Source organism: Peromyscus eremicus, chromosome 19 (assembly GCF_949786415.1).
Source record: "Peromyscus eremicus chromosome 19, PerEre_H2_v1, whole genome shotgun sequence".
Lineage (NCBI taxonomy): Eukaryota > Metazoa > Chordata > Mammalia > Rodentia > Cricetidae > Peromyscus > Peromyscus eremicus.
In genome coordinates this window covers 49,608,560-49,627,085 of record NC_081435.1, presented here as the reverse complement: position 1 = coordinate 49,627,085, position 18,526 = coordinate 49,608,560, and the positions used below count along the sequence as shown (strand labels likewise).

Below are 18,526 nucleotides of genomic sequence, written 5' to 3'. Positions count from 1 at the left end.
TTCAACACAAAGACAGCTGCTAACTTCCTGAGTGCCTCCATTTTCCAACATGGTTCCCAGGACCCCAGACAAAACCCGAACGGTATTTTTTCAGATAAGCAATGAAGTGATCCTGGAAAAAGGAGGCTGCCAGGCTGGAGTGAGTCGGCCACATTCTCCTTGTTGAGGATGCCCAGGCAGGCCCGACGTCCTGATGATTCAGCAGGGAAAAGAGCTCTTCCCTTTCTTTGGGGTTCTCTGGACAGGAGATACTGCTGAGGACACCCCACCAAAAAGGGAGGACAAAAGAGAAGGGTGGGCCTCTCTTGGACCTATTGATGCCTAGCACACTCAGCTCCAGCCTTTCTCTGGGTGGTGACTTCAGTCATATTAATTATCCCCTGTGGGCCTTGGAATTCCCTGCGGTGTCTGTCTCCGGGGTGGTTGTGAGAATTAAACGATATGATGACTGTAAAGCACTTAGCACAGGTTTGGCACGTGATGATTGCACAATTAATGTTCGCCACTTTATACACTTTCTGGGCTTCTCCGTGTTACTAACTGGGTGCTTGTGAAGGAGATGAGGGATAAGAGAGCTGGGGTTGATTGATGGGAGCCCTCTCCAAAATAGAAAAAAAAAAAAAAGGCTGGCAGAGACCTAGTACAGTCTCCCTTTCTCCACCCGTCTCCCTTGCCTGTTCCCAGCCATGCTTACACAGCTTTGGAGAGTGGGTTGGTAAAACCCCATAGCCAAGATGGCCAAGCAATATCTTTGAAGCGCTGAAGGCTGGCGCCTTCCCTCCATTCAGTGAACAAGGCCTCGGGGTCAGGAAGGGCCACAGAAAGCAGGGCCGACCGAGAAGTTTCCTGGCTTTAGAATTTCCAAAGCCTGTGCCTTCAGAAGAACAGAAGGGCTTTTGCCGCCACTTCAGATGGTCAACACAAAGCGTAAATTAGGGAGGACAGAGAGAACCCCTATCTCGGAGCTAGTGGGATTATTCCTCTGCCTGGGGGCAGGGAGGGGGCTCAGTGGACAAGAAAGGAAAAGGCCCATCTAAACGAGTCCTTAGACGGGAACTCAGTGCCAGCCCTCTGGATAGAGCCCGTGGACACAGGCAGAGTCAACAGCACACAGGGTAGGAGAGGAGCCAGGAAGGGGCAGTGACTCAAACAGGGTTTCCACTTATAGCAAAAGAGAAACAGATGTATATATAGAGAGAGACCTAATTCAAGTAGAGCCAGGGGGAACTGTGAGAAATGTGTGTGTCCCTGAGTGTGTGGCAGCCACTTGTGCCTCCTCGCTCACGATGCTCACTGCCATGAAGCCCATTTCGTCTCGAACCCCTGTCCCTCTGCTGTAGCTGTCTGTGGCAGCAGCTGTCAGACGCGGGCAACCTGTCTGGCCAAGAGCTTGCTGCTCTGACATATGTACCGACAACACTCTCTGGAAGAAGGCGGTCGTGACTGGGAAGCGTGCTGGTGAGCCTGGCAGCGGGGCTGCAGAGGGCATTCTGTTACCTTCCAAGAGGCCTCGTGTGTATCAGACTGTGCTCTCAACCCGCTGACGTGGGAAACTACAGCCAGGCCAGGACCATCGGTAGGGAGACCTGGGGAACAGAGAGAGTCATACCTCCACCCGGCTAGAGATGCCAGCCCCTACAGAGTATGTCTCTCCTGCGGATCAGCATACACACCTGCCAAGCTCTCTCGGCCTGTGCCAGGGAAACTGCTCAGGGCTGAAGTACTCTGGCCTGGGAACAGGCATCATGGCTTCTTCGTCCTCTGTTAAGGGTCCTGGATGGCATGAGTCCTACTCTGTTCTCTCGGATCCTCCAGTCATCGTTTCTGGATCTTTTCTAAATGGCTTTTAGGTAAATAAATGGTCACGGTCCAAGGAAGCTAGATGTCCTTGCAGCTGTCCATCCCCAGTGCTCCTCCAGAAAAGCCTCTGTCTGCAGACCACCACTGTGGTCAGATGGGTCTCAGAGTCAGACTGGCTGGCCTTTTATTAATGGTGTGACCTTGAGTATGTAGCCTCGTTCTCTGTCCCTCGGTTTCCTCATCCATAAAATAAGGGGAGTGGTGTTCCTCCTTGAGTGACAGAACCTCCTTGGGAGGACACGTGCAGCTTCTTGAGCTCACTTCCTGAGAGAGAGGAACCCCTCTGAATTTTGTCTATTTCCCTGGCAAACTTTATTTCTGTTTACCCTCCTGCTTCACCCTAGGCTTCTCAATCTTGGAAACTGACCCTGGCTACCCACGCAGCACCAGACCTCAGTGTGGCCATTGGCTTCGGATAAGTTCTGTAAACTCTCTGACTATCTTCCTATGACCTGGGCTCTGGGCCAGCCCAGCTGACCTCTGGGTTTGCCTGCTCTGGTCCGGTTGCTCTAAAACAGACATCCTTGCACTCGGAGGCAAGCCTCCATGATTTGTGCAAGTTTGACAGACCCCTCTCCTTCAGGTCTCAGCTTATTCATCTGTTCAATGATTCCATGAATCAGTTCGGTCCTTCTTATATTCATTCATCAAATGAAATGGCAGCATGGTGAGATGAACATGTACTACATGCTTGGTGCTGAGGGTAAACTGGTAGACAAAAGCGTGGTCCTCGCCCTCATGGGGGCTCCCAAGCAGCTCCCAAGCCAGTGCATATGTATGACCTCTCAGCCCCTTTCTGCTCCAAAGGTCTGAGTATTGTTGTCATGACACAGACATGGCCTTCTGAGGTCACCAGAACCCGAAAATCGCCCACTTATTCTAAATAAGCTTACGCTACCAAAACCCAAACTCTTTGGGAACAACAGGTGTGCTCAAAATACATAGCACAGATTTATCTTGTCTCATTCCCGCAGCAGGAAGTGCCCAGTTCATACATTCTTCTGCAGCCCACAGAGAGCCTTAAACAGAGAGCTCCAGAGAAGGAAGAGGTTGCTCAAGATGGCTAGTGGTCAGCAACCAATAGCTTTATTTTGACAGCCACCAGGAAGGGACGGAAAGGAACCCTTGCTGGATTTGCTCAGCCGTGGATTAGAGAACTGTCAGAGGTTCAGTGGCTAGCTGATATGGGTAATTTCAGAAGAATTTCTACAATGGATTCAAGATAAGGCCTTTGAAATTAGTTACTGCTTTTTGAGCCTAAATAATTTGTCAAAGAGTACCCTGAGCACAATTTAAGTTACTAAATACAAATGCCGAGTTATTCCCATTCTAAAGATAGGGAAATTGAGGGCTCAGTTTTACAACTTGCTCAGTCACACAGCAATCAAGTTAGAAGGCTAATCCAAAGCCCAGCTCACGCCAGCATCCAAATGTGCCCTGTGCTTTTCCTCTTCTAGTGCAGAGATTAGTGTCTTTCTGGGTTCATCTTAGGAAGCTAGATCATGCCAACAGAACTGTTTCAACTCTGAAATCAAACCCAACATCCCACTCTGCGTTACCAGATCCATTCCTGTGCAAACCTCCTTAACCTTTCACACCGCTGCTTTGTGCTGACAGAGTGCCGGAATCCACACTTGGGTCTCCTTGGCACTTAGCTAGTACTTGAGAACACACTCGGGGTACTTTGGGTTCTAATGAAGTCAGCACACTGCATGTGGCAGCTGCTGTACCCTGCACCCGGCCTAGGTGTGCATTTCTCTGGGCCCCGGGCCATCGCCAGCTCATTGCTGAAGCAGTGGGTTCTCTGCTGGATGTTTCACCTTGCAACCAGAAACTCTGCTGTTTTTATTACACGTCTAGCCAATTAGTCAAGCTGTTAGGCTGTCTCCCAGTCAGTCTTGTTGCTCTTTTAATTATACTCCAGCACAGCATAGGTGCCTCTACTTTTTAAAGAGTATTCTAAAGGCACTCTATTAAAATATGAGAACATTTTTATCTCCAAGGTCAAGAGACCCTTGGGGAGAAGGAAGGAAAGATTGTACAGGTGGCCCATGGGTAGAAAGAACATAACTTCAGTTGTAATGCTTATGAGGGAAACTGTGCCATTATCTGCTTTTAAAGAGACTAATAAATCTGATAACATAAAACAGAGTCTAGTTTAGATGTAAGACCATTTAGTAGAGGAGATCGAGGGTGGAAGAAGAGAAACCCAGGAGCAGACCACAAAGGCAAAGCCATTTGTTAATTAGAGCGAGCCTTATAAATCATGTTGTCTTAAGATGCGTGGTGGCCAAGAACAGAGCTGAGGCTGGAGAAGTCATATGATTTATCCAAAATTAGAAAACTAGGTACCAGCAGAGAGGGAAACAAAACCCAGGTCACTCCCAGCCCTCTCAGAGAAAGGCTCATGAAGGTGTAAAAAGATCGCCAGGGAGGAGACACAGGTGCAGAATCGGATGCCCAATCAGACTCATTGGAAACAAGCAGATGCTGGCGAGGACGGAGTCGGGGACCCTCATACACAGTTGGTGGGGACGTAAATTAGTGCAGTCACTATACAAATCAGCACAGAGGTTCCTCAAGAGCTAAAATTAGAACTGTCATGACCCAGCCATACTTCTCTTCATCAAATAACTCTTCTCGAGAGCCAAGTTAAAGAATCAACCTAGCTGCCTATCAACAGGTGAATGGGTAAAGAAAATGGGAGATATATACACAATAAAGGGTTTTTTTCAGCCACAAAATAGAAGAAATTACGTCATTTGCATATATACATGTATATGATTTTTTTAAATGTGTATGTCCCTTCATACATATGTGTGTTCCACGTGCATGGCATGCCCCTGGACACCAGAAGAGGGCATCAGATTCTGTGGAACTGGAGTTACAGATGGTTGCAGGCTACCTATAGGTGTTGGAAATGGAACCCTGGTCCTCTGGAAGAGCAGCCAGTGCTCCTAACCCCTGAGCTATCTCTCCAGCCCAAGAAAATCAGTGCTTTTTACACAGCTCAGAATCTTGTTTCGAGATCAAATTTAGGATGTGTGAGGGTGTGTATAGTTGGTCCCAATTACAAATTGTTTAACAACTTTAAAACTTTGGGGGATAAAAAATGAATAATTTGGGCCAGGTGTGGTGGTGCACACCTTTAATACCAGCACTCAGGAGACAGAGGCGAGAGGATCTCTGTGAGTTCTAGGCTAACCTTTGGACTTGATAGAGAGATTCTATCTCAGAGAGAGAGGAGAGAGAGAGAGAGAGAGAGAGAGAGAGAGAGAGAGAGAGAGAGAGAGAATAGTTTATGTCAAAGGTGGTATCTGTGAGATAATTTATATGCTCTGTTTTTGTATTACTAGAATATTTACTGTCCAATATGGTAGCCACTGGCCACATATGGCTACTTATATGTAAGCTTATATTAATTAAAATTAAGTTTAACTCAAAATTCAGTTTCTCAGTCTTGCTAGTCACATTTCAAATGTCCAGCAGCTGCCTACGGCTGGTGACTAGTATACCGAACAATGCGGATATGAACAATGCAGACAGAGGCTGTTTCTGCCCGCCCACCCGGCATGCACCACTAGATAGCATTTTCTAAGGGCTGGCAACAGCGATGACACTCCCCTAAATAATTCAAAAAGACGCCAGAGGTGCCCTGGAAGCATGTTGAGAACATGTCACATAATCTACATTGCCTACACTTGACAATGCCATGCGTGGGTTATATCACAAGTAAAGAGAACTGCTGTCCCGTAAGGCTTTCTACCACCCTTAAATAGTGCCCTCAAGGACAGGGTCCTCACACCTGAGGTAGTCTGGAAATCTCTATGTGAATCAACTTGGAATCTAAAAGACCTTTACCCATGAGATAAATGTGGTAAGTCATGTGAGTGCACCTCACTACTTTATAGGTTTAAAAAGGTAGGGCGGGGGGGGGGGATAACCAGGAGAAAATGGACAAGTCAGATCTCAGCATTTGGAGTATGGGAGAGTTCAGTGACGGAGCTTGTTGGGCACATATGTGCAAAGCCCCAGGTTCTGTCTGCTGGCATCACAACTAAAATCAGAATCCAAATAAATAAGCATTTCACAGGAGCTACACATCGTGGGGGGGGGGGGGGACATGTTTCCCACGCATCCCCATACACATCTACACAAAGAATAAGGTTAGGTTAATTTCCTAATCTAATAAGCCAAAAATACAAAATCTCACTGCTAACAAGATTGATGTCAAGGCAGGTATATTTGTGGCCTACCTCAGCCCAGCATCCCTGACCCCCCAGAGTTCTTGTTGACACTCTCTAGTATTTAAAAAAAAAATCTTAGCATACTTGTAAGATCAAGTCACACCACCTTTTTATAATCAGCCTCTACCAACAACCTGGAATAACTCTCACAGGGGTGCACTAATGTCTGCTAATGATCTACTCAGAAGCATCACACACTCCTGGGGCTTTGGCCACACACAGCATCCTCACAGCAGCATCCTCATCCTGGAAGTGGGATGGAGGACAGAGTAGTTTCAGCTCACAATGGCCTGTTCTCCTCAACTACACCACCACCACCACCACCACCACCACCACCACCACCACCACCATCCCACCCCCCCACCCCCACCCCCCCCACTCCCACCCCCACCCCACCCCCACCGCCCTCTAATTTTATCTCTTTTGATCAGGCTCAAGACTGAATTCTGATGGGGGATCATGCCTACAAATCTACTTCCCTAAGTTAGAAAAAAATTAATTGACCTTGCATGGTGGCTCTTGAACTATAAGACAGATTAAATAAAAGTCATAGATGAGCACGTGTGCTGCGGGTCTGGTGGGAACTTGAGAATCTTCCAAGCTTTCCTCACTGATGGGGATGGCTGTACTGTTTGTTCTTATTTCATTTTCAGGCTCGCAGCTTTGCTTGCCTTGGCAGTGGTATACCACCATGCTGCTCATATGAGCACGATTTATATTTTCTCACGAGCCGGAGAGGAGGAGGGAGTGTAATATTTTCTAGGGGACTCTGAGCAGAAATTAGAAAAGAAAGAAAATGTATTGGACGAAAGGGAATGCTTCGTGAAATATTCTAGGTGAGGAGAATTGTTTTGAGCTGTGGAGACATGATTGATGGTCATGATTCCAGTCAACATTTCAGGACAGACACACACACACACACACACACACACACACACACACACACACACACACAGATATGCATACACACGCACGCGCACGCACGCACGCACGCACGCGCACGCACGCACGCACACACACGCACACACACGGGCATATGCATGGTTGCACACAGAGACCAGAAGAGGATGTCAGATTCAGAGATGTCAGCTGAAGCTACAGAAAGTTGTGAGCTGCCTGGTGTGGGTGAAGCAAGCACTTCTAACCATTGAGTCATTTCTCAGCCTTTGGCAGGGCAGTTAATGCATTTTTTCCATGTTAACTCATTTAAATGAGTTAATGATTTCTTTACCTGGCTATTAAAGGCATTTCTTTGATTTATCTTTTCTGTCTTCAATTCAAGACAGAAAAGAAAAAAATGAGTAATGGAGAGAAAGATTATGAAATTGAGCCAGGCATCTTGGTGATACCTATAATCTTAGCACTTGAGAGGCAGAGTCAGGAAAATTATGAGTTCAAGGCCAGTGAAACTGACTTTTTTTTTTTTTTTTTGATTTATTTATTACATATACAGCATGTATGCCTGCAGGCCAGAAGAGGGCACTAGATCTTGTTACAGATGGTTGTGAGCCACCATGTGGTTGCTGGGAATCGAACTCAGGACCTCTGGAAGAACAGTCAGTGCTCTTAACCTCTGAGCCATCTCTCCAGCCCCAAAACTGACTTTTTTAATGGTATTTTTCTTCCACCTCAGCTACCAAAATTCTCAGAATCCAGTTTCAGGCATAAGCAACCAGGCCATTGCTCTGCAGCACTGTCTTAATTCAGGACACCTGTGAAGTAGGAAAGAATTAGAAACCCTGTTCTCTTGTCTTGAAGAAGAGAAGAGAGGATGCGATGAGTTGAAGAGATCGTAGACCTCCTGACCATGAAGCAAGCTTGAGGATGATGTGGGTAACACCAGATTTAGTTAGGGAAAAAATCAGGTGCCAGACGGAGCAGATAGGACAGTCTTGGTTGTGCTGCACCAAGTCTTGGAGGCCATGGCAACAAAGATTTGTTCTTGCTCATGAGGGATGCTTATGCAAGGATTCAGGCTCCAGCACCTTGGGCATCATCAAGACCTCCTTTACTCATAGCTAGGTGAAGAGAAAGGCAATATGCAAATCGGAACACTGGCTCCTTGAGGGAAGGAATGCACACAATTTCCATTCAGATTCCAATGCCAAACAAGTCACCATGTACACTCCTTCATGTGCCTAGAAGGCATTCAAATGCCAGTGAACAGACAACCACATAGGTTAAGAACCTTGAAAGGATGTGCTCTTTAGATGCCCTCTGTAGTTCAAGCTTATTATAATCCATGAAGTCTACATGCCTAAGTGGTGTTTTCAGAACAAGTGTGAACCTGCTAACAGAGTGTGAGCAGATGGTTTTTAACTGTGTCTCTAACTTTGAGTGAAAATAAAGGAACTGAATAATGTTTCATCAAAGACCACTAAGGCTACCTACAAGAAACACAAAGTTACTTCATCAGGTTGCATCAGATGGCTATAAATATCATTTCAACCCTGAGGTCTTTTGATCTAGGCACCTATTATTCAATTCCAAGATTTTAGGGTGGTTAAACTAACTACGTCTCATAGAAAGTAGATGTCAAAAGTAATCGTGAGCAGGTCTAAACAGGAGATTAATAGTGAATAGATCTTTCCAGCACTGTCCTATAAATTGACATTTTTCCTGTCCCAACCACTTGCTCTCAAATAACCAACATAGAGGCTTCATATTAATTTTAAATGCTTGGCCAATAGCTCAGGCTTATTACTAACTTGCTCTCACATCTTTTTATTTAAGAAATTTTTTATTTGCTTTACATACCAACCACAGATCCCCCTCTCATCCTTACTCCTGCTCCCCTGAGCTTCCTCCCAACCACCCACCACCCATACCCTCCTCTGAAAGGGTAAGACTTCCCATAGGGAGTCAGCAAAGCCTGGTACATTCAGTTGAGGCAGGACCAAGCCCCTCCCCTCTGCATCAAGACTGAGCAAGACATCCCAGCATAGGTAATGAGCTCCAAAAAGCCAGCTCATGCACCAGGGATAGATCCTGATCCCACTTCCAGGAGCCCCTCTACACAACTGTCTCCTGTATGCAGCAGGCCTAGTTTGGTCCCATGTAGGCTCCACAGCTGTCGACCTATAGATCTTACATTTTAAGTTAACCCGTATTCCTTATTTACGCTCTGCCATGTGGCAGTACCTTTATTAGCATGGCACATTCATTTCCTGCTCCCTCTGTGTCTGGCTGGAGACTCTTGATTCTGCCCTTCTCCTTCCCATTATTCTTAGCTTGGTCACCCCGCCTATACTTCTTACCTGGCTACTGGCCAATCAGCATTTTATTAAACCAATTCAAGTGACAAATCTTTACAGTGTACAAGAGGATTATTCCATAGCACTGCCCAATGTTGATAGTGGCAATTCGCATAAATATGTTGTATAAAACTGCTAACGTATTGTTACAGCCATTTCAGAAATCATTGGAAATTCTGCCTCAATCCAAAGCCAAAATTGATTTAACAATTTCCTTATGGGACTCAAGTGAACAGCTCAAACAGCAGTTTTTAAAATCAGGCATTCTAACACCATACGACCCAATGATACATTTATTTGCTACTTACGTGCTCAGGCCTGACCATGGGAAAGTAGCAGAAGTCTTTGTTTTTCCATAATTAAACTACTACATGTCTCTGAGAGGAGAAAACCTTGTAGATCTGTAAACCACTGTAGTTCAGAACACATAGTGGTCTCAAGTCTGCGCCAAGGTGACTGAGGCAGTGCTCATTAGCACTGTATCTAGTGAAGGCATGAGCAGTGGAAAGTGCCCATAGTGTCTTCAAAACCAAAACTTCGGGAAAGTCCCACAATGCAACACAGGTGAGCGCTGCCAGGAACAACTTGATTCACAACACATTTGATTTCATATTAATCTTTTTTGCTGCATATTCAGAAATCTTTTAATCATGCCAGATTTTTTTTTTCTTTTTTGGTAATCCTCCCCGGCTGTGTTACATGACCCCATATGAGGCTTTGACCCACAGTTTCAGGAACTGGGCTATACAGGAACAACAAAAAGTATAGTATAGGAAACGCAGAATGAGTAACACTCCTTTGTCATCACTGTCAAGTATCTGTACTGTGCATGACAGGATCCGCTTTCCGAGACTGGCCGTGCAGTGGGTTTGTTTACAGCCATATCGCACACGTGACTGACACCTCCATCTAAAGCATCACTCCAGCAGAGCAGAATCAGGCAATAGGGCCTTTCCATCTCCCATCTGATGCCAAGGGTCCCTTGTCATGGATCTGACCTTGGCCCAGACCTTATGCAGACCTTATGGCTGCATTCTCTTTCCTCTTTCATTTCTCTCTGTTCAGCAGTTTCCCTCCTACTGCTGCAAGGAAAGGCTGTGTGCACGCCTGAGTCTTTGCCTGTTGGGGGAGGCTCATGGGCTCATCTCAGTGCTACTCAGTGCTACCTAAGTTTGGCACATACAGTCTGCTGAGGACTTTTGTTTGGTGGGGGGATAATTTCTACCCTTCCTGCTTTTTTATTCTTCTAGTTAAGATTATGATACCTTATGACTGACTTTTCAAAGAATTAGAACTTCCTAGACAGTGATCTCTTGTTTCTTTTTATTACAGTCCCTTACCAGCAGAGTCCTTACAGTCCCCGGGGCAGCTCCAATGTCATCCAGTGCTACCGCTGCGGAGAAACCTGCAAAGGGGAAGTGGTCCGCGTCCACAACAACCACTTCCACATCAGGTGTTTCACCTGTCAAGGTAGGAGGTCCTGTGGCAGCTCCCTTCTCACATTCTTGGCTGCTCCCTGCCAGCACATGCCTAGGGACGGGAATAGCAAACGGTTGAGATAGCTGTAGAGGCGAGCACTTTCTTCTGAGAATTCACTCTCAAGCGGTGTGGGGCCCCGGGGGATGTTTGAGTGAGATTAGAGCTGGAGGGGTGGATGTGAGGGGTAAAGAGGGGGTCCTGGCCACCTCAGAGAAACAGGGGCCGGCCAGGAGAAAAGGACAATTCTTTAGGCTAACTCCTACATCTGAAAAGACTTCTGCTTGTGACTATCAGTAAATTGAAGAGTGAATGATAGTTTAAGCTATCATGGGTAAATCCAGTCTGGCTTTGAGATGAGTAGCTATCCCGCGACCGTATGGCAGTCCTCAACAGAGAAGCCTACCGAAAGAAAAGATTTGCCGTGACTTTCGAAAGGTCTGTCATTTGGGAACAGATGTTCTGTTGCTACAGCTTACCCACATAGCGCTGACTCACCGTGTCCTACATCCTACGCCAAGGCTAGCTCATCGTTCCCAAACAGAAAGGATCACTGTGGCTGGAAGGGAGAGGGGCTCATCAGAAAGAGAGTCCTGTCGCCCACAAGCCATACCCCCCCTCCAGGGTGCTGACAAACGCCTCTCCTGATGCACCCCCATCTCTGTCTCCAGGCAGCCAAATTCACAAAGCAGCCATTGTCACGGTGGACTGCTTGTGAATTTGACCTAACGCCTGTGACTTGCATCTGTTGATCTGAGGTTTGCGGTCTGAAAGTTGGATGTGTGTTTTTTGTTCGCTGTTCCCTGTGACCGCCCTTCGGATACTTGTATCCAGGTCTTCCCAAGACAAATTATATCCCAGGTCATCAAACTGAGCCTCATCTGAAATGGCTCCTACTATTCTACGTTGCCAATATTAGTCTTAACTCATGATCCCCAGAATATGTCACAGTTCTCAAGGTGGGACAAATACAGCAAGCACTATGTTTCTGTCAATGGGACTCACACTGACTTGATTTCTTAAGGACTCAATTCTTACCATTAACTTATATTGAATTTATGGTCAATGGAAACTTCCAGATCTCTTCTTATCAATAATGACCTCCAGTCTCGTGTATCTGCGATTGGCTTCCCTTGCCACAGAAAAAAATCCTAAATTCCTGTCTTTAGGCTCCAACTGGGCTTTGCATTGAGCAGTATGTATTTCATGTTCTCCAATTTGTTTATAGAAGCATATATAGGATATGTCTTAATTTGTGCGGTTTAAATTTTATATTTATATTGAGACTTGGGAAATCCTTTAGTACAGTTGAGCTATACAAGTATTTTGGTGAGTGACTATTTCTACATCTCAGAAATTGGGGCAGGACAGAAAATAAAGCAATAAAGATGTCATAAGGGAGGGATGTGTATCTCTGCAATTAATTTTCTGAAGAGAGCAGTTACTTTTTGCTCACAACAAAATGTAACCTTGGGCCAGTGCCTGCACGTGGCTTCTCACTTCCAGCAGGCTGGCCTGGCCTCCTGCATGTGATGGCGTCAGATCTCCGACACAAGAGGATACACTTCAGTAATCAAGACCTTTCACACCCCAGCTTGGCCCATACTTGTTAATGTCCTACTATTGACAAAGCAAGCCAAGAGCCAACCCAGACTCAAGCTCCTGGAGAAACTGCCTCTTGTGGGGAAATCTGAAGCCTCGGATCTCAAGGGTGTGAATGCAGAGAAGGGAATCATTTGGCCGTGTTGACAATCCCCACAAGGCAGTTATAGAGTCTCCTTTGATGGAGATTTTAAGGAGGAAAATAGGCCATTATTTTTTCTGAATATTTCTAGGTCAGCTGCTTGGTGGTAAAACAAATGATAGGATTTGGGTTTCCTTCACTAACAAGGAAAGAGATTCGTTGCCTTCAATAGGCTCCTCGTTTACAATTCTAAAATGTCTACACATGCCTCTTGCAACTCTTTCAACATGCTGTACTGTGCTGAGATAAAAGGAAGGAATCCGCAGAGGTCAGAAACAGTCAGGGGAGTTGCTGGAAGAACAGCCAGTGCCAGATTTCATCCCCATGCTTTGTGCAAAGCCTTGGAGACGTGAAGCTTACATGGATCATGGAGAAAAACAGACCATGCTAGAGCCACCAAAGCTGGGATATAATAGACCACACAGCAGAGACCCTACAGAGGGCCTACTCGAAGTGCATGATGGGAAAATGGCTCTCAAAAGCAAAGAGGATAGCAAGGAAGCTTGCCTACTGGGTACAAGGGACTAAAACGTCTATGCGGCTGTTGAGAATCCATCCTTTACATGATTCATGGGTAAGACTCATACTGTGTATACATTTTATGAGTCAAAGTATATTTTTAGTTTCTATGAATAATTTTATTTTCAATATGTCATAGCTAGGAATGAAAACCCAACAGGTCCCTACAAAGCGAGGTTGAAAAGTGTTAATAAACACACAGACACACACACACAAAAAAAAAAAAAAAAAAAAAAAAATAGGGCAAGGTGGTACATGAAACTTCACAGAGGAGGGGGTTGACCAAAAATAAAAGGAATGTTAAATGAAAAATAAAAATCTCATAATGGAAAAAAAAACTAAACAACCAAAAATCTCACAAACAGTTGTTGAGCAGCCTGGCACCTGAGAGGTGGAGCTTCAGATACCAGACCAGAAACAAAACAGCTACAAAATAAAACAAAAATCCAAAGTGGGAGGGCAGAGGCAGCAAAACTAGGGATTGGAGGTCATCCTCAGCTACACTGAGTCTGGGGCCAGCCTTGGGCATGTGAGCCCTCTCAGAAGGCACCTGCAGAGGAAGGAATTAGACGCGGCTCTGCAGGGTCTACAGAATGCCTTCCCTGGAGATTCGGGAATCCTTGGAGATTGGTTCATTGCGAGACATATCGCCTTGATAACCAGATTCCGAGCCTCCTTAACGCTTCTAGAACTTCGAGGAGCCAGGAGTTATGGTTGTCCCAGAAAGACTCTCATCTGGACCCACACTCTGGCACCAGTAAAAGCAACTGTGCTCGCTGACCAGCAAGGAGGTCTTCTTGGGTGGATGGAGAGGTCCCTGGTTGCAGGCACTCAGGGTAAAATGACTAGTAGAAGGTAGAGCCAGTGGCTGAATTGGGTAAGATAGGACAAGGGCTCAAGGATGCAAATTGGCTAGTCGAGCAAGGTTAGACTGGATAAAATAGGGCACATGCTCAGTGGTGCCCTTCTGCTACGGCTCGTGCTCCTACCATTAGAACTAAGTCTCAGCTTGCTTCTCCAGGTTGAGTCTGGTGGCCAGGACCTTGCAAGCCTCCTGGTCAGGGTAGGGGTCCACTCTGAAGTGTGTCTTCAGCACCTGGTGCTGCTCCAAGGTGGTATCAGTGACTCAATGCTGAGGCGTTTCCGTCTTGACTGTAGCTCAGTGCAGCTCATTTCAGGTGTTTTCCAGCGTCAGCGATTCAAAACGAAGTTTCACACTTGACAAAATAGTAAAAGCAAATAATGATCCTTTTGGAAGGAACCCAGCTTTTATGCCAGATTTCAAAGAATTAACATAGAAAAATGAGTAAGTCAGAGACAAAAAAAAATGCAAATCATGGAGGAGAGAGGTGGCAGAAACAACGAAGAGCAGAGTATGTATTAGAATATACATTAGCTAAAAGTGTATAATAAAACTGCAGGAAAATATAAAGGAATCAGCCTACATACATCAGAGTGAAAGCTCAGATCATCAAAGATAAAGAGGTGATCTCAAAAGCAACCAGAAATAAAAGACAGAGCATCTGCAAATGAATGGTAAATAGGATGACAGTTGACACTTTAATATCAACAAACAAACCGGAAAACAGTAGGATGTTTGTTCGCGTTTTGGAGAAAAAAAAAAAAACTTGTCAAAGTAGGATTATGTATTCATAAAAAACATTTTTCTAGAATAAAGGCAACCTCACATCATACTTACTGGTGAAAAGACTGAATTTTTCCTTATAAGATAAGATAAAGAACGAGATAGGAATGTCTGATCTCACCACTAACACTCAACGATATACTGGGTGAGGCAAGAAAATTAAATTTTAAAAAGTATGTAAGTTGAGAAGAAAGGATGAAAACGGTTTCTATTGCAGATGACATTTCATGTACAGCCAAACCTATGTAAAAAACTATTAAAACTGATAAATAAAAACGATTCAGAACACAAGATCAATATTCCAAACCACTTGTGTGTTTGTGCACTGGTAATGAACAATATGAAAATAAATTTGAGAGAGCTAGGGATGTAATAGCTCAGCGGTAGAGCACTTGCCTAGCATACACAGGTCCTGAGTTCAATTCCCAGCACTGCTAAAAATAAAATAAAACTGAGGAAACAATTCCAGGGGCTGGGGAAATGGCACTTGCCAACAAATCTACCAATTTGAGTTCAATCCCCAGAACCCACATGGTGGAAAGAGAGAATTGATTCCATAAGTTGTTCTCTGGCCTCCACACATGAGCTATGTCATGCACACCCACACACATACAACACACAATAAATACAGTTTTTAAAATCCTGCTTACAAATAAATATAACAACACATAAAAATATGACAACTAGGCCAGGCGGTGGTGGCGCATGCCTTTAATCCCAGCACTTGGGAGGCAGAGGCAGGCGGATCTTTGTGAGTTCGAGGCCAGCCTGGTCTACAGAGTGAGATCCAGGAAAGGTGCAAAGCTACACAGAGAAACCCTGTCTCGAAAAAAAAAAAAAAATGACAACTAGAAACTGCTACAGCAAACAGACAGCCATCCCATCTTCATGAATTAGACCATAATGCTGCTAAGAAAGCTCAAGTTCAGGTGGGTCAACATAATCTAATGTCTAGTCACCTCCAGTTCTCATAACAATACCATAGACTGGGTGGCTTGAAAATAGAAATGTATTTTTTGACATTTCTGAAAAAATGAATAGTATAAAATCAGGATGTGTTGGGTTCTAATGAGAGAGGGAGAGGGAGAGGGAGAGGGAGAGGGAGAGGGAGAGGAGAGAGAGAGAGAGAGAGAGAGAGAGAGAGAGAGAGAGAGAGAGAGAGAGAGAGAGAGAGAGATCCTTATAAGGGAACTAATGCCACAACTTACAGGCCTCTACTCTCAAGACCTCATCTAAACCTAAACCTAATTATCTTATGACAACCACATCCCCAAATACCATCAGAGTGGGGGTAAAGCTTCAGCATAAGCATTTCAAGACAGCATAAATCAATCCATAAAATTCATATCAATTTACAAAGAGCAAACAATGAAAAAGAACACTGAAGACCCAACACTTCTCACTTTGAAAACTTGCTGCTAATAAAGCTAATAAACATGCAGTGTGGTGGATGCACAGGGATTGACATACCAATCAATAAAATAGAATCAAGTGTCCAGAAATAAACCTTTATATTTATGGCCAGTTTATTTTCAACAAGGGTGCCAGGATAATTCAATCGGGAGAAAAAAAAGAATCTTTCTATAAATGGTTCCAGGAAAACTGATTATTCACAGACAAAAAAGAAAGACAGAAAATAGACTGTTTCTTACAAACATAAAAATTATGGTTCAAAGACAAACATATGAGCTAAACTGTAAAATTTTAAAGAGAAAATAGATGAGTAAATCGTTATGACCTTGAGCAGGGCACCAGCTTCTCAGATAACATGGAAAGGAGATTCAGCAAAGGAAAAACAGGCCAATTAAACATCATCAAAGCTTTATTTTTTTTCTTTTTGAGACAAGGTCTCATTTTATAGCCCTGGCTAACCTATAACTCCCTATCTATACAAGGCTGACCTCGAACTCACAGAGATCAACCTGCCTCTGCCTCCCAAGAGCCAGGATTAAAGGAGTATGGTACCATGCCTGGACTAAATACACTCTTAAGAATGTATTAAGAATGTGAACAGATAACAGCCCAAATGGAATAAAGTATTTACTCATGAGATATCTGATCAAACACTGTGCCCAACCCATGTAAGGAATTTTTACAATGTAATGATTAAAAAAAAAAAAAAGATAACCCAGTTTCAAAATGGGCAAAGGAAATGACATTTCTCCAAAGAATATAAATATCCCATAAACACATAAAAATGCTCAGTAGCATTAGAATTCAAAGACAGCAAATCAAACCACAAGGCACACAAGTTCACATACATAAGGATGGCTAAAATCAGAAAAGCCCAATACAAGTGTTGAGGAGGATGTAGACACATTGCAACCCTTGCGTATTGGGAATATAAACAATTGTGCTGTCTTAGAGATGTCTGGCAGTTCCTCAGAAGGTGAAGCATAGAATTCAAAATTCCACTCCTAGGTGGTTTTCATTTTAAGAAAAAATGAAAACAGAGTCTAAGGAGGTGAGTGTCAAGAGTGAATACTGGATCCCCAAAACCATGTAAAATGCAACTAATCCAAGTGATGGCGAGAGGGGAAATGGAGACAGGAGGATTCCTAGGAGCTCAGGAACCAGCTAGCCTGCCGTGTGGAAAAGCTGCAGGGCAAACAGCAGTTAAAGGCAGTTAAGGACCAACAGCCAAGGTTGTCCTTTGACCTCTACACCTGTGCCATACACACTGGTGCCTACATGCCCCACATGCACAAATGCATACACATGCACATATACAAAAAAAAGAAGTAAAAATATTTCCACACAAAGTATTATACATGATGTTCATAGCAGTACTACTCACAGTAGTTGAAAAAGGAATTATCTTACATCCATCAGCTGATGAACTGATAAATAAAATAGATTCTGTCTATACAATAGAATATTATTCATCAATAAACGGAATGAAATACATTCTCCAATGTAAACGAACCTTTGAAACATGTGGGAAACCCATGACAAATATGTATTTCAAACTACATATATGAAATACTCAGAATAAGCAAGATTACTGGTTGGAAAAGGTTTCGGAAATGTAAGTACTGATATTAATGGGCTTATATTGTATTTTGGATGTGATGAAAATATCAAATATACTAAAGTATACTAATATGGCTGAGTATACATTTTAAATAGTTGGATTTTATTGCATTGAATTGTATGTCATTAAGACTGCTCAAAGAACATTTTTAGACAAAAGCTGAATTTTATTTCCACAGACCCTCATTAAATGAAATTTTGGAGTGTGTAATGTAGGCAGAAGGAAAGGGACCCCAAGATGGAAGAAATGAGATATAAGATGCAATGATCAGCAAAATCTTAATGGAAAATCGAAAATGCTTACCAGTGATGAGAGATAAAGATATGATGTATAAAATACTTATATTAGAAAAGTTAAGTGGCCGGGTGGTGGTGGCACATACCTTTAATCCCAGCACTCGGGAGGCAGAGGCAGGCGGATCTCTGTGAGTTCGAGGCCAGCCTGGTCTACAGAGCGAGATCTAGGACAGGCACCAAAACAACACAGAGAAACCCTGTCTCAAAGAGAGAGAGAGAGAGAGAGAGAGAGAGAGAGAGAGAGAGAGAGAGAGAGAGAGAGAGAGAGAGAGAGGTTAAGTGGTGCTCAGAAAAAAACCATAAATAGTCATAACAGAAAAGAAGTTTGAACACTAGTGCACCAAATGTCCCATTTCACAAGTTTGAAAAGCAGAGTGAGGTTGAGGGGAACAAGAGGAAGGAAATAATGGTAGACACCACTGGAAACCACAGGTGAGCAAAGCCAAAGAGA

General features: G+C 44.1%; 1 protein-coding gene across 1 annotated transcript in view; it reads left to right on the top strand.

The window, feature by feature from the left end:
* Positions 1 to 18,526, top strand: part of Ablim3 (actin binding LIM protein family member 3) — a 117,715-nt gene that overhangs the window by 32,573 nt on the left and 66,616 nt on the right. The window contains exon 3 of the mRNA XM_059246050.1: positions 10,694 to 10,831. Within this exon, the coding sequence (XP_059102033.1) occupies positions 10,694 to 10,831 (138 nt within the window). The remainder of the gene's footprint in view (positions 1 to 10,693; positions 10,832 to 18,526) is intronic.